This window comes from Triturus cristatus, chromosome 7 (assembly GCF_964204655.1).
Source record: "Triturus cristatus chromosome 7, aTriCri1.1, whole genome shotgun sequence".
Lineage (NCBI taxonomy): Eukaryota > Metazoa > Chordata > Amphibia > Caudata > Salamandridae > Triturus > Triturus cristatus.
In genome coordinates, this window is record NC_140590.1 from 1,716,680,849 (window position 1) to 1,716,697,755 (window position 16,907).

Genomic DNA, 16,907 nt, shown 5'->3' on the forward strand with positions numbered 1-16,907 from the left:
CAAAATTCCCTGTCTTTCTGTGAGGTGTGGGAGCTAAAGTCTAATTCCACATCTAGTAACACAGCCAGTGACACACAGATTACTAGGCTTCACTTTTGCTTCAGTGCTTATCTTCATCCAAAGGTCCTTAACCAATGTCATACCCTGACTAGCCACTAGGTGACACTGCTATCTTAATTGCTATGTGGTTCATTCAAGATCTCAGCTAAAAAGCACAGACTGCTGCTTCATTGTCTCCTCCCTACATCCAATTCAACATTCCTAACATCCACTAGATGTCAAAGTGCCCCATAATGCAAGGTGCACTGTAGGGCTTGTAGAGTATGAGGGTCTGAGAAGGTTGCAGGTCTGGTAAGGACCACCTGTTTATCGTTTAATCCTCACAAATGACTGTTTGAATAGTCAAAGTCATGAGACCTTGTGAGAGTTAGCTAATGGACATACGTGCATGTGTCTGTTGGCTTAAAAGCATAGTCCTGGGCTCATCAGTAACCTGCATCATGGCTCTCGCTACCAGGACACCGATGCTGACTGGTTCAATCCCTCCCCCAGGTTTCATCCAAAGGAGGAATCATTCATGAAGGAACTAAGAAGATAGCAGTTGACAAAGAGCATGGTAGGTATTGTGGTCCTTTACTCTGTTTGTTCACTGTTGTGATCTCTGCACAGCTTCCTTCCTGCTCTGACCCCACTGCTTCCTGACTCGATAGCGATAGAAAGCTCCTTATTGAACAGATCTATGCATTTCTCCTCTTTTTGCCTAGCCCATTGTCTCCCATGATTATCTCTTGACTGAAGATGTACCATCTAACCACCACCTTCTCTTTTCCTGATCTCACCCCTCATCGCAGTTCTTATGGGCACCTTCTCCATTGAACTTCCTATAAGCACAGAGTTCGCGCCGTTGGCCAAGGTGTTGGTCTTCACCATCTTCGAGGACGGCGAGGTCACTGCTGCCACAACTAATCTCAACGTAGTAAAGTGCTTCAAGAATGCGGTGAGCACTCAGTGCCTTTCCTATACTACACAATAAATGTTAGTAATTTAGTAGATATGTTAACCACACTTTACAAAACCTGGCAAAAAATCATCTTATCGAAACAGAAACTTTAAAAACAATTGAGTTGACGGGTGATGAGAGGAGGTGACCTACACAGTCTACCTTCTTTGTGATGTAATGTATAGTCTTTACTAAAGGGTGGTAGGGGGAAGGGGGTTTGTGTGGTCAAAGCACTTGTAGATGCAGTCTCACCCGAGGTCTGTTATTCTTAACTCTATCCTCACTTGCATCAGTTTCTAGGACATTTTGGGTCTACCTTTTACAGCACACTGCTCAAAGAGACTCACTGTCTTTTAGTTTGCATACCATGGGCTTTGGTACCTCACTTTCAACCCCTCGTTTCTTGGATTAGCCTCTTTTAGTTATGATTGTCAAATCATGTCTCGGCTCAGCCAATTGGAGTATGTCTCGCTCACATGATGCTTTGGCTACTCAAATGAATTCTTCCGCTTCCAATAGAATGCTTGCTTTGCAAAGCATTATGGACTCTTTCCTGAAAGATTCGAAGTGATACGATTGACGATTCCACCCGATGGCCGTGAAAATAGGCCGGCGATTAAGCGCATAATACCTCATACACGGAATGGGACAGTAATTAAGGATAATTGCATATGGAACTAAAACGTGTTTGCAGACTCAGCCAATAAGATTAAAGCATTTTTTGAAAGTGCCATTCGACTTGGGTTCACATCACATGGAATACAGTTCGTGGATTGAGTGAACTATTTCTTTGCCCTGAAGAAGCCCGCAAGGGTGAAACGCATTGGCTGTTGTATGTTTAATAAAGAACTAAAGGATCTACAAAACCAAAAAGTGAAAGACTCGCCATTTCTGTCATCGCTTTCGTGCATCATTTGTGGGATTTGAACCTTACGAACTTTTGTTCTTGTAATGATGCCTCTCCCAGTCTTTTGCATTTCAGCATTAGGGACTACTTTAACACAAGTGATGTTAAAAGTACTAATTCCATTATGATACACCTGCCCTAACAGGTTTCATTATGGTTAATCGACATTGAAAAGTATGAAGCTGAGAGTCAGTCCTTCCACTAATTGAACTTATGGCATTCTGATCATGCACAAATATCGTCAGCAAGCAATTAATTCAAGGGCTCAATCTGTTGCTTTAATTAAATATTGTTCCTGTTCCTCTGTTTGTGCAACTAGTCACTATTATTGGGGCAATGCTGACTGAGCACTGCAATTAGGTTATTTTCTACTTAGTATCAAAATAAAGACAAATGGGAGCAAAACAAGTTTGTGCCCATCATTGTCAGCCTTTGGCCTAACAGCTTCAAAGTGGAACACAAAGTGGTGCACTCTGAGCTGGAGCACATCGCTTCCCAAGGCATCCACTCCCAGGCATCTTCTTTTGTTTGGTAAATAAGCAAATAGAACAATCACTTGAGGCCTGATTTAGACTGGTGGATATCCCTTCCGTCTTATTACAAGTGCATTCGGATGTACTACACTTGTAATAAGGTGGACATGATGTCAATCATGTTTGTAATTGAGTCCTGTCCGCAAAACAGTAAATCATGCCCTTAGTTACTCTTCCATTTCAGAAAGGCCGACCTCCACCCACAACACAAGTAAAACCAGTACCTCAACAGGGCAAACCTCCACCCACAACACAAGTAAAATCAGCCCAACACCAGGGCAAACCTGCACCCACAACAGAAGTAAAACCAGCTCCACAGCGGGGCAAAACTCCAACCACAAAACACATAAAACCAGCACCACAACAGGGTAAACCCACAGCACAAGTAAAACTAGCACCACAACAGGGCAAACCTCCAACCACAACACAAGTAAAACCAGCACCACAACAGGGCAAACCTCCAACCACAAAACACATAAAACCAGCACCACAACAGGGTTAACCCACACCCACAGTACAAGTAAAACTAGCACCACAACAGGGCAAACCTACAACCACAAAACACATAAAACCAGCACCACAACAGGGTTAAGCCACACCCACAGCACAAGTTAAACCAGCACCACAGCAGGGCAAACCTCCAACCACAACACAAGTAAAACTAGCAACACAACATGGCAAACCTCCACCTAAAACACAAGTAAAACCAGCACCACATCAGCTGGTCAGCAGGAAAGTCCTCTCCTCCTTCCTTTTCCACATAAGGATGGCACTAAACAGAAGTTTCTGAAGATGCCTGACCAGCCTGTACCCCTCTCAAACAGCAAGCCCTTCCAGTGTATTCCTTTCTTTGCCTGGCAGTCCATGCAGAAGGAACAGGGGTGTAGTTTGGGTATTGTTGGGGAATTTGTTGCTGCGTGAATCACCCTGGTGAGATCAGAACACCCCATGCCCCCAGTGGGGTCCCCTGCTCATGGCTATGTCAGAGGACAAATACTTGCATCTTCTCTTGCAGTGTGCTAGGAAAGTCATTTCTATTTTACATGCAAACCAGATACAAGTTGGGATAATGCAAGGCAAACTTTTGCAAACTCCCTTGAAATGGATGAAATGGCCCACCCGCATGAGAGATATTCTGATTAACTAACACATACCAAGACCCACTGGGTGGGTGGAATCAACTATCAGTGGTGCATAAGGCGCAGTGGCTGAAAGACTCAGAGGCCTGATTGGCCCACTTTAGCCTAATTGTTATATTTTACTACCCAAACAACAGTGATCGGATGCATTTCTTTTGCATTTCTTTGCTTTCAAAAGAACTCGTGCTGCACCACTGCAGGGCAAGCAACATTAGTGGAATCATTAGGGGTTTAAAAAAGGAGGTCTACATTATTCCAGTGAAATAAGTTTTTTTTAAACTACATTCCCAGTCAAGCAAATCTCAAGCAACAATTCCCACAAGCTCAGTGTTAGATATTGCACACCTCATATGCCCAGTCTCAAATGTGGGAAGTTCAGTCAGCCCATTCTTGCAGTATTGCACTTACCACATGCCTAGTATTTTGGATGATAAGATTTTAAGAGCTCTCTGATAGCTACTGAACATTTCACCAATAACAGTTATGATCAATATTAGACACCCGTAATCAAGCATGCCCATTTTCATGTGCCTGCTAACAAGTATTACCAGAATCTGCATGCACCAAAAAAAAAAGAGGTTGGCAGTTTCACATAATCTGGAAGAGATATTGCCAGTTCCCACAGTACCAGGTATCCAGGCATGCCTATTTGAGCATCTCAGTCCAAGACACCGGCAGCTTCCAAAGGTATCACAAGCTCCCATGTCCATGAATACACTCTAGCCCCAGCACCCTCACTTCTTTCCTGACACTTCCAGTGAGGCAGTGAAGACTCATCCCATGCCTCATTTGGAGAAGACCTTAGTGCAGCAGTGGTGATCCCTGCTCCATGTTTCAATAGAGCAGCCCAGACAGATGCAAGCAAACAGAAGGCAGTTTCTTGCCATCAGTGTGGCAACTAGCCCCTCTCAAACTCAGGCAGTGTTCATGACAATAAGGGGGGTAGAGGACCCTGGCAATAAAGGCACAGCACCCAGACCCTCCAGACATCTTTTCAAATCCTTGCAGGCACTCTCATTTAAAAGGACGGTTAGGATCAAATACCTGCATAGGTATGGGCAGAGTTCTTTAGATAAAGTGTTTCAAAACCCATTCCTTTTTGTGGTTTTGACGAATTGCACATGGAGAAAAGTCATTTGATGACACTGTTAAAGGACGCTTCTCTTACAGATGCCTAAGATACTGAAGCTCGATCTGCTGCCTGTCTGGCAGGCTAGTGACCATCTGCCTTTTCATGAGACCTGGTGAACATACCTCCACTGTTGACCACATCCTACAGAGCTTGCTTTCTCAGTGGACTGTACTTTGCCAGCGCGTCACATTGAGAATCGGTCAATCTTAAAAGTTTTCAGGGTAGCTTGGTAACTTGGCTTCAGACCGCAGTAAACAATGAGGACAGCCTATGTTGGCATATCAATGCTGAAGGTTCACCCTCAGTTAAGCAGCCTTTGCTCGACTGTGAAACTGATGCTCTTGTCCTTAGTTGTTAAAGCAGTAGTTGTGTGGCCAAGTCTAAGTGTACATCTCCTTTGGATGTGTTGGGCTCGAAGATGCACAACGGGGTCCTGGGTTGGTGTCCGGTGCAGGAGAGGCCCAAATGCTTTCCCTGGCCAACAGGACCTTATATGGTCAACCAGGCAGTCAAACTTAGTTTATTTAAGCCTTTTTTGGGGCGCTTGCGTAAAGACATCCTTGGAGATATCAGGAAGAATGCCTTGCTGGGAGGACCGGACCATTTTCAGGCCAGTCATTGCCATGCGAAAGCCCCAGAGGACTGCTGAGACCTGCTTAGAAAGGGTGGGAGGGGGAGGAAAGGGAAATCGGCTCTAAGGTTAGTGGTCAAGGAAGAAACAGTAGGATTGAAGTGGGCCCAGATGGTCAATGGAAAGAATGCCCTTTCCATGCTGCTCCACCCGTCAATCCCAGTGAAAGATCAAGGTATCTTAGCAGTAGTGTGAACTTAGTTGATAGTACTACATTTTTTATTATTTTTGGAAGACATAAACAGCGGCATTGGGGCATACCTATTGAAATAGTTATTATAATTATTATGATAAATAACAGTTTGAAAATACGCAAGTTGATCAACCATGCATATGGGTATTGAGAATCTAAGTTGTCGTGTTTCCATTTTGTGTAGAGGCAAAGAGACGCCTCTTATCTTCTGTTTTGGGTTTTTGTAGGTAACCTTGGGATTCTCTCAAGAAGAGGCATTACCTGGGGCTGATATCTCCCTTCACCTGCACTCAGCTGCCGGTTCTCTATGCGCTGTCCGTGCTGTGGATAAGAGCACGGTACTGATGAAACCCGAGGAGGAGCTCACAAGTGAAAAGGTGAGTAATGCTGCTGCTCCAGCCCAACCTGTTGGTACTGTCAACAGAAGATACTGAAGACAGAAAAGAGGCCATGTGCAGATTATAGGCATAGGGTTGAGGTCACCATGGAATGCCATTCTTCTCTGCCCTCCATCCCTCTGAAGGTGTTGAGACACTTGCATTTAGAATGACTCACGCCGAAGGTCATGATTCCTCTACTCAAGAAAGCTATTGAGAGGGATCCCACATCTCAGAGGCACAAAAGGATGGATTCTCACTATTTTTCAGGCTAGAAGACAAGTCCAGGTCTCTATTTTATATTGTATTATAGCAGGAAATGGTTTATTTGCCAAATTGACCATCATATATTCCCTAATTTACACCAGGAGAGTTGAATAGCACCAAAAGACAGGCAGGATGCTTGCTTCCATATCTCCACCTGCACATCACAGCAGAATTTTCGCTGTTTTCAAGTAAAAGTCACTCATTTGGTCTGCGGTCAGCATCTAGAGGGCTTTCTAAGCTCTTGACAGTAGTATGTTCTAAGTGATATCACAGACAAAGGCCTCACTTTTGTTGTCTATTTGATGTCACTCAAAATCCCTCAGGGAAAAGCATTGCTGTTATTCAGTTACCCATCTATAATTTTATAAGTTCCCTTTATCTTACATCCTTTTCATCTTTCATCACTCCCATCCCTTCTCCTCCCTTAGCACAGCAGTTTATTGGATAAAAAAGTCAACATTCAGTTTAGTCAGTTCCATGAGTTCCTTCAGCACTCCGTGCAAAGTGTATATAAAACACACAAAAATTGATTAAGCAATAATATGTATTTATATAGGTTTTTATTTTTTATTAAGCACAAACAGAGACCCAGAGATGTATGGGGGAGCTAGCGAGTCACAGATATGCCAAACTAACTCTACAGACTGCTGGTCACGATTAAAAGTATGGGCTAAATATTAAACTGTCTCCTAAATTTTGTATGACTGTATTCACTCCTTATCTGACAAAGAAGTTGCAAACAAAAATCTACCCGTCCACTCAGCTACAATAAAACATGCTAGACAAGCAGCTGCAGATTTTGGATTACCTGAAGGTGCACACATCAGAAGTCAGAACTGCAGGAAGTGGGGACCTTGATCATAGAATGCTCTCTGTGCAATGCTCACGCATTTAAAACAAAACTTGTTCCGCAAAGGGCGGTCAATGAAGATTGGTTAAATGATGGGCCACTGTGTCCACTCTCCCAATGCCCAGAACTAATCTGGCTGCAAAACTGTATTGTCTGCAGGATCCTGGTCAGGGACTGAGGCAGACCAACGTACAGAGACTTGCCATAATCCAATAAATCCATAAATTGCACCGGCAGAAGTTTCCTTGGAGTCCTCAATGCATGAAGCTGTTGATTGATTAGATGGAGGCTTTGAAGTCAAACTACAATTGATAAAGACTCAACCTCTATCACCATCTCCTCAGCTGGCAGAGGGAAACCTTTTATAGGAGTCCGCCAATGATTGGACAAAAGTTAGTATTTACTGCAAGCTACTAGGCCCTCTGCATTGCACTGTAACTCATACTCCTTCACCTTCAATCATTTGGATATGTCCATTAAAGAACACAGAAAGCTCTCCTGGACAGTTTCAACTGAGGCCCTGACCTCACCTTGAAAGATCAATCTGGTGTCGTCCACCTATGGATAGAACTCAAACGCAAAGGAACTAATGATCACGGCTGAAGGTCTAACATTAATACTCATCAGCAGGGGGCTGATAGAAGGAACTGGTGATTGTTCTTGTATCCTTGGAGTGGGATCTGTGATTCTCAAAGGTGACAGCTTGGGTCCTATCTGTCTAAGCCAATTTGGAACAATTCCTCCCACTTCCCTGAATTGATGAAAGGCTGGGAGATGGCATAACAATCCAGAAAGATAACAGCATTATCAATAAAGCTGGCCTACTGGTGTTTAAGGCTAAATGAAGATAATCAAAGATGTACATTTGTGGTTTAATCTGAATCCGTCCTGCACCTGATCAAGTATATTATTGTTTTCCATACAGCCTGGCAACGGACAACATTGTTCTTTGTAATTTGATGATTACAAAGAGGAACTTCTACAAAATACATGGTTCAGACAATATGTACTTTTAAAATAGAAGCATAAAATGGAAAACACTATTTTTAAATGGAGAAACAAATTGACAAAGGTTTGAAGTGATTGACTTCAATATACAACAGCAATAGTTTTCTGTTCTTTATACTAGACACAAAAGTTTACCAGACAAGTCATATTGTAGTATTCTAGGCTTTTAAAAACATTTTGGCAGCCTGTAAATGTAAATGATCTTTTAAAGACATATGTGTTGCTGGGGTCTTGTGAATTACCAGCCTGTGATCAAATCTCCCTGTACTTGGGACCTCAATAAACCATTCATTTTTCTATCTTGCTGTTTATAATGTCACTATAAGCCCTATACTGTGTCTTGGACTTGTAATTCACTGCCACTCACCTTTTACTGTACATATTTTCTTCCCAGAAACACACCTGGTCTATTTTTGTCACATTGAGTTCCATTCTCTCCTCCCCTTTAGGTGTTCAACAAGATCCGGCCTGGTTATTTTGGGGGCTACCCTTACCAAACGGAGGACCAGGTGGAATCGCCCTGCCCAGACTACCCTTTCTTCCCTGGAATAATGCCCCGTCCCGCCGATTTGGGTCGGTCATCGTCATCCCGGAGAAGGCGCTCCATTATGCCATGGTGGCCTCAGAGGGACCCTGACGTCTACAGCTTGGTGCAGGTAAGCTGAGTGTGCACTGTATTACAACTTTACACTTCAACTCATGTCAAAGCCCTCACTGGGTGCAAGGAGCAGCTCGTACACTAACAAACACTGCCACCCACAAATGGAGTCTACAAACACTGCCACCCACAAAAGGAGTCTTAGAGCCCTCACTGAGCCCTGGGAGCAGTCTGTACAGAATATTATCACCCCGGGGGAGTCTTTGAGCCTCCGCCGAGTACAGAGAGCAGCCTGTACATCATATCACAATCTTATCTAAAGAGAGTGTTAGACCCCGCAGTGAGTGTTGGGAGTAGTGAGTGCGTCACCTCACATTCTCATCCACAGAGAGTGTTAATGTCCTCACTGAATGCAGAGGGCAGACCAGTGCTTACTTTGTAAATAAATAAGTTCCAGGGCCCTAGGCATTGCTCAGGAGGCCATGAAGCTTACACTATCAACTGTAACTGCCATCCTTGGCACCTGCCAGTATAAAGCGCCCTACTAAACATCACACTCCTATTAATGTGACGTTTGGATAATTGCAGGCCACCCAAAGCAGAAAGAGTGTCCTGAACGCTCTAGAATTGTTGTTTAAAATGTATTTATTAGTTAAACTGATGTACTCGTTCAAAAATAGACAGACAGCATTACCAATGTGGTGGGCTATCATAAGTAAGTGCCAGTGGCGCGCACCTGAAACACCGAAACAAATTAAGCACTGGAGCAGGCTGTAAACTTCCTCCAACTGCTACCCCCAGAGGGAGTGTTAAAGTCCACAATAAGTGCAGGGAGAAGTCTGCACATCATATCTCGTTTTCAACTTTCGAGGGCCCTCACAGACAACAAAAGCCTCAGTGAGTTGAGGGAGTGCCTTGCGGTCCACCTCACATTCTCATCCTCAGAGAAAGAATAAAAGTCCTCATTGAATGCAGGGGACAATCTGTACATTTCCTCAATGTTACCTTCTGATGGATTGTTAACACCCTCACTGAGATCAGGGGGCAGTCTGTACATCTCTTCGCACTGTCACCTCAGAGCGAATTAAAGAGCCCCCGTTGTGTGCTGGGAGCGGCCTGTACATCTACTCAGACACTGATCTCCTGAAGGAGTTCTAGAGGACTCTCTCAATTCTGTGTGCAGTCTTCCCGTTACCAAGCACTGCCACCTACAGGAGTCTTAGAGCCCTCACTGAGTTTGGGAAGAGGTGGATCAGTCCCTCACAGTGTCACCCTCAATTGGTACCAGACCTCTCAGTGAGTGAGTTTGGGGATCAATCCATACATCACCTCACACCCGGTAATGAGTGTAAGTCACCTTACACTTTCCCCCCTCACGTAGTGAAAGGAGTGTACTCAGCATCACGTCACACTCGTTTCCAGAGTAAGTGTTTGAGCCTCAAAATAGCCAAAGAGGTAGTGAGCACATCTCATCACACTGTCACTCAGGAGTAAGTGCTAAAACCGTCAGTGAGTTATAGGGGCAGTCTGTACAAATCCTCACACTGTTACATCTAGCTGGAATGTTTAATTCTTTCAGTAAGTGCACATTCCCTGACACTTCCACTTCCAGAGGGAGTTTTAGACCACTCACTGAGATCATGAAGCAGCCTGCACATCTCCTCACACAGTCAACTCTCACTGAATGCAGGGATCACACTGTACATCTCAACACACAGTCAACTCTCACTGAATGCAGTGATCACACTGTACATCTCCTCACACAGTCAACTCTCACTGAATGCAGGGATCACACTGTACATCTCCTCACACAGTCAACTCTCACTGAATGCAGGGATCACACTGTACATCTCAACACACAGTCAACTCTTACTGAATGCAGGGATTATTCTCTGTAACTCCTCGCTTAGTCAACTCTCATTAAATGCAGGGAACTGTCTGTGCCTCTCACACAGTCATCTCTCACTGAATGCAGGGGTTACGCTGTACATCTCATCACACAGTCCACTCTCACTGAATGCAGGGATCATTCTCTGTAAATCCTCACTTAGTCAACTCTCATTAAATGCAGAGAACTGTCTGTGCATCTCACACAGTCAACTCTCACTGAATGCAGAGAGCAATCTCTCTATTTCCTCAGACAGACAACTCCCCCTGAATGCAGGGAGCAATCTTTGCATCTCCCCACAGTCAACTCTCATTAAATACAGGGAGCAGTCTGTGCATCTCACACAGTCAACTCTCACTGAATGCAGGGAACAACAAGCTGTACATCTCCTCACACAGTTAACACTCGCTGAATGCAGGAAACAAGCTGTACATCTCCTCACACAGTCAACTTTCACTGAAAGCAGGGAGCAGTCTGTGCATCTCACAGTCAACTCTCACCTAATGCAGGGAGCAAGCTGTACATCTCACACAGTCAACTCTCATTACATGCAGGGAACAGTATGTGCATCTCCTCAGACAGTCAACTCTCACTGAATGCAGGGAGCAACCTGTTCATCTTCTCACATAGTCCACTCTCATTAAATGCAGGCAACAGTCTGTTCATCTCACACAGTCAACTCTCACTGAATACAGGGATCAATCTCTGTATATCCTTGGACAGACCACTTTCACTGAATGCAGGGAGCAATCTCTGCTTCTCCTCGGACAGGTAGCTCTCACTGAATGCAGGGAGCAATCTCTGCATCTCTTTGGATACTCCACCCTCACTGAATGCAGGAAGCAAGATGTATATCTTCTCACATAGTCAACTCTCACTGAATGCAGGGAGCAATCTCTGCATCTCCTCGGATACTCAACTCTCACTGAATGCAGGGAGCAAGCTGTACATATTCTACCATAGTCAACTTTCACTAAATGCAGGGAGACGCTGTACATCTTCTCAAATAGTCAACTCTCACTGAATGCAGGAAGCAATCTCTGCATCTCCTGGGACACTCAACTCTCACTGAATGCAGGGAGCAAGATGTATATATTCTCACATAGTCAACTCTCACTGAATGCAGGGAGCAATTGTGAGAAAGTGGCTCTATATATACTGTTCCCAACTAGGTACATTGTGTATAGAGTCCACAGTCCCCAGAGGTTTGGCAGAGGCTAAAGTTAGATATAACCTTACTCTCTAAACTGGTAGCTTGGTCGAACAGTAAGGCAGTATCAGAGGACAGTGTAAAGCATTTGTTGTACACACTCAGTCAGCAAATGGTCTCACACACTCAAGAACTGAACTCTAGGCCAATGGTTTGTATAAAAATATATGGTTGTTTTATGTTAGAACCAACAATAGGTATTAAAATATACTTTCTCAGAATGAGATGTTTTAGTTAAACGCTTTGCAATATGCAATTGACTTTTGTAGATAATAGTTACAGTTTGTTACTATAGGCAACACAATTTCAAACACAATAATACATTGAGCTCAATGGGAATTTTAAGTTATATACAATTGATTACTTTCAGGATTACTTTTCTAACTCCAGGACTGGATCCTAGATTCAGTATTGGGACAGTTCTTGGAAACAATTGAGTACATTCGATTTAGTTACTGTTGTGATTTTTAAACAATATTTTGCTATTTTAAAAGTTGACACAAAAACTTTTTCTGATCAAATTACCAATGTTATCCTATGGATGGAAATTCACTTAGCAGGTATGTGGGGTTATGGTTACTTTTTCTAGGTCAGTGTTGGATCCTAGATCCAGCACTAGTGTACCACCTGTAAGCAGTTGAGAGACTGCGTTTAAGTTACACAGGCGATTTTTAAGGAATATTTATAAGTTTGCAAAATCGACACTTAGAAGAAATTTCATAGAAAAACAGACAATGATTTCCTATAGGAGAAAATTCAAGTTACGGGTAAAGTATGTTCTCATTACTTTTGTAATCCAGTGCTGGGCTCCTAGGCTCACTACTGGGACCTCTATCTAAAACAGGTAAGTAATTACGTTTTCACAGTTGGTACGATTTTTAAAGAATATTTGTAGTTTGCAAAAATCGACAGAAGAAATTTCACAGTCAATGATTTCCTATGGAAGAAAATTGAGTTAGTGATAAGTACGGTTGTGAGTACTTTTCAGGGTCAGTGCTGGGCACCAAGATCCAGCACTGGGATCTCTCCTAATAGCAGGTGAGTATTTCCGTTTTTGTTACTCGGTTGATTTTAGGTGAATATTTTAAAGTTTAGAAACTCCACACTTAGAAGAAATTTCAGAAGAAGCCAGTCAATGTTACCCTATGGAAGAAAAGTGAGTTATCAGCTTTTGGGTAAGTACTCGACTGGCAGAGTTAAGGTTCTTGGCATAGACTCAAGGGTCTCCCAGGGTCAGGTACGTACAGTTGTTACACCCTCTGCTGCACAGGGGCAGCTGGGTGTAGAGTGAGTTAGACCCAATGTTATCCTATGGGAGGCAGGGGAGCCTTGGTTCGTGGCTGCTGACTAGCAGGCCACGCGGCTATGGGAGCTGGGCTGGGGAAGTAGGTAGGAGTAGAAGTTGCACTGCCAGGGCCACTCGGGCGGCTGGGTGCAGGGTGCTTTTGAGCCTTCGGGCACTGAATGGATTTCAATGGGAAAGCTCAAGGACGAATAAAGGCTGCAAGCTCGGGTACGAAGATTCTTCAGGTGCCACCACCACTTCGAGAGGTAAGTTGGGTAGTTGAAGGATAGGTAGGTACCCAGGAGTCAGGCACAGGGGGCCGCAGGGCACCGGGTGCAGGGGTGCCTTTTGATGTCCGGAAATCTTACCCTCTGTTGATCGCGGTTGGGGGGGGGGGGGGTCCCTGGTTCGGAGGCTGCAGATATCGTCAGGAGCGTCGAGGGGGTCCTTAGGTGCCGGGAGACGTCCTCGGGGTCTTTGTCCACTCCAGCACAGGCCAGGCTTGGCAGGTGCACGGTGTGCAGAGTTTGCGGTTCCGGGCTGATGCCAGGGGTTAGATACTTGCTTTGAGCAGAGCCACTGCTCGTGGGAGTCCCAGATGCTCAGAGTTCCAAGGTAGCCAGGTCCTCCGGGGTTTGTAAGGTTGCTGACCACAGGAGGTGCCGGGATTTAGCAGGAGCAGGTATGAGGTTCAACAGGCCGGTATGGCTGGGGCCAAAGCAGTTGGTCTCTTCCTCTTCTTAGCAGCTGCACGGCAGGTCTTCTTTCTTCTTGTTCTTCTTTGCTTGTTCGGAATCTGGAATCTGGAGAAGGAAGGTTCAGGGTGCCTCTAAATACTAGATTTAGGGGCGTTACAGGTAGGTAAAGGGCAGGGACCAATGGGTCCCTGCCCTGGGGTGGGTGCACCCCCTATCCTGCCACACTCCTGTGGGAGGGGGGCAGTAGCCTAGTCCTGATTGGGCAGGGCCTCCCATCTTCAAGAAGGCCCGGAGATGTGCTTCTTCCTCGCCTCCCCCACCTGAGGGATGGGGTTGGCAGGCTGGCACATCCCCTGTCCTTATTTGGGGTTTCCCTCCAGTCTTCCCGCCAGAGTGGGGGTCAGAACCGGTGGGGCCAGTTTGCTGGGTACAGCAAGTGGCCTGGAGAAGCTCACAGAGGCGGCATGCATTTGAAGCTTCCCCCTGCCCGTCCTGAGGGAGGAGACCTAGCACCTCGCCCAGGATGTGCATTGTTGCAGGCCCAGGAGAGCGGGGGCTCTCCACCCAGGGTTCCAGCAACATGTCTGGGCAGCCTCCCAGACCAGACATGGAGTGTAGGTTAGGTTTCAGGGGGCATCTCTAAGATGCCCTCTGTAGTGCTTTGTACATTAAATCCCACACTGGCATCAGTGCGGGTTTAATGTGCTGAGAAGTTTGATAGCAAACTTCTCAGTCTTCAGTGTTGCCATTATGGTGCTGTGGAGTTTGTGTTTGACGAGCTCCCAGCACCATATACTCTTAAATGGCAGCACTGCACTTACAGTGCCCAGGAATGGACCTGGGTTCTGTAGGGGCACAGGGCTCATGCTCCTGTTCCCACACCACTGGCATAGGGCACCCAGCTAGAGGAGTGGCTGATGTATGCCAGGGCAGTGTAGGTTGCGGGCATGGCATACAGGGATGTGTGCCATGTCGACTTTGTGTTTTGTCTTGTACCCGGACACTCAGCCTGCAAGGGCAGTGTGTTTGTGTTAGGGTACAGGGCCTCTAAGGGTGGCACAATAAGTGCTGCAGCCCTTAGAGGCCTTCCCTGGTCACAAGGCCCTGGGTATCTAGGGTACCATTTACCAGGGGCTGACATGTGGCCACAGTTTGCCAATTTGGGTTTTAGGTTTTAGGGGAGGAACATAGGCCCTGGGCACCTGATTGGGAGGAGCCCAGGGCACACTCAGTCAAAGCGCAGTCAGCAATTCAGCAAAAAGTGGGGGCATACCATGCAAGAAAGATGGCACTTTCCCACAAGCCCTACTTGAAATGTTGGTCAGCCCATAGGAGAAGCTCCCCAACAGGCCGAATCTTCTCAGCAGAAACAATGGGCAGATCAGGTCCCTAGATCTCAAGCAACTCAATCTAGCGATCTGGCATCTGAGGTCCTAGATTTGGCAACCTGTGTCGCCCTCAGGAATGCATGGACATCCTTCAGGAATCTTGCAGACCTACCACAAATGCATGATGTGTAACAAAGTGGAAAACATTTGTCAACTACTGAATTGACAATAAGCCAGACCTGAATTGACAATAAGCCAGATCCCTAAAGCCTACTATCTAAGATAATATTACCTATGTGTTCCACCGTCTAAAGTCAGTGCTAGCCTACTCCTCGATACAACTCCATCTAGCCACTATAGTTGCATACATGCAGAACAGGGAACATTCCTCCCTCTTTCGCATACTTGTAATCAAGGCATTCGTGGAAGGCCTTAAAAGAGTCATCCTCAAAGAGTTCCCCCAGCACAACTTCGGAACCTTAATACAGTTCTTACCATTCTCATAGGTCCATTGTTTGAGCCCTTACATTATTGCCCATTTGAGTATTTTTCATGGAAGGTAGCCTTCCTAGGTGTGATAACTTATTTGCGACGCCATCATGAGCTTCAAGTCCTTACACTGCAAGAACCCTTCTTCCATGTCCACAAGGACAGGGTCGTGGTCAAGACAAACCCTAATTTTCTTCCTAGGGTGGTGTCCCATTTGCCCCTTAACCAGACCATAGCTACCAGTGTTGTATGTTTCCTGTATGGCCCATTTTTGTTTTCCATATAATGCCTAATTGTGCACTTTGTAGGTCGCTTTTGTTTCGCTCGTTATTAAATAATTTGCTTGCTTTTGTGCCAAATTGTATTTTCACACTGCACCAGCAGATGTTTTTGCATTTTATTATTTTCCTGGGATTTAGTCTGAATAGCCTTGGCAAGGTAAAACATCACTGCTCCTTGTTTTTCTCTCTGGTCAGACACTTGCACCTAGACATAATAGAAGAATGCTGTTTTGAATACACATATCTTGACACATAACTAGGGACAGGGTTCAGGAAAACAACAGACACACATTGCGAAGGTCCTGAAACAAGAGTGCTGCATCAGCTGAGATGTAGAACATCCACCAATGTATGCTGAGGTATGGAGTTTGCCACTAAACCCAGAGATCTATAATTTATAACTACTTAGCTTTAGTAGTACGGGAGAGTTTAGGCAGATCTGTCAGATAACATGACAGGGCTTTTTATTGTTCATGGTTTATTAAGCACGCTGATGACATTATTGACATGTATTTGTTTTCTAATTGTAGCACATTTATTGCATCTTACAAGTACGAGTGAGAGAAAGAAAGAGTGTGTCCTGTTACCGCGATCCCTGAGAGGGCCGAGAGTGTTATGTTTAGGGGTTGCCAATCACTTATCTCTCTGGAAAGGTTAGGAGGGCAATAGAGTACTATAGCTAGTTGGACTTGGGCTCATAGATACTAGTGTGCTGTGGTGACTCAGTCCCCTACATACCGATGTTCTATGGTCCCAAGCATAGTTCTGTTACTAAGTAGAATCTTTGAGACACCAGTCTTCTTTCCCCAACCAGACTGGGTGGCGAAAGATCGCTTCATACTCTAGATGTCAGGTGTGCCTCACCATAGAAAGCACAAAACCTTTCACAAAGCAGACCAACTGTTTGTAGCCTTTGAAAAACCCCTCAAGGCTCAACCAATATCTAAGGCAGGAATTGCTAGATGAATAGTCCAGTGAATCCAAACTTCCTATCAAATAGCTGAGAGAACACTCCTTATCACTCCCAGGGCACATTCTATTCAGAACACGGCTGCAAGCATGGCCTTCTTAGGAAACATTCCCCTAGATGACC

At 45.0% G+C, this 16,907-nt stretch overlaps 1 protein-coding gene across 1 annotated transcript in view; it reads left to right on the plus strand.

Moving 5' to 3' along the window:
- The window catches only part of LOC146812868 (alpha-2-macroglobulin-like protein 1), a 235,415-nt gene that overhangs the window by 127,799 nt on the left and 90,709 nt on the right, over positions 1-16,907 (plus strand). Inside the window, exons 13-16 of the mRNA XM_085619943.1 lie at positions 553-616; positions 852-997; positions 5,763-5,912; positions 8,487-8,693. Coding sequence (XP_085476069.1) covers positions 553-616; positions 852-997; positions 5,763-5,912; positions 8,487-8,693 — 567 coding nt within the window. The remainder of the gene's footprint in view (positions 1-552; positions 617-851; positions 998-5,762; positions 5,913-8,486; positions 8,694-16,907) is intronic.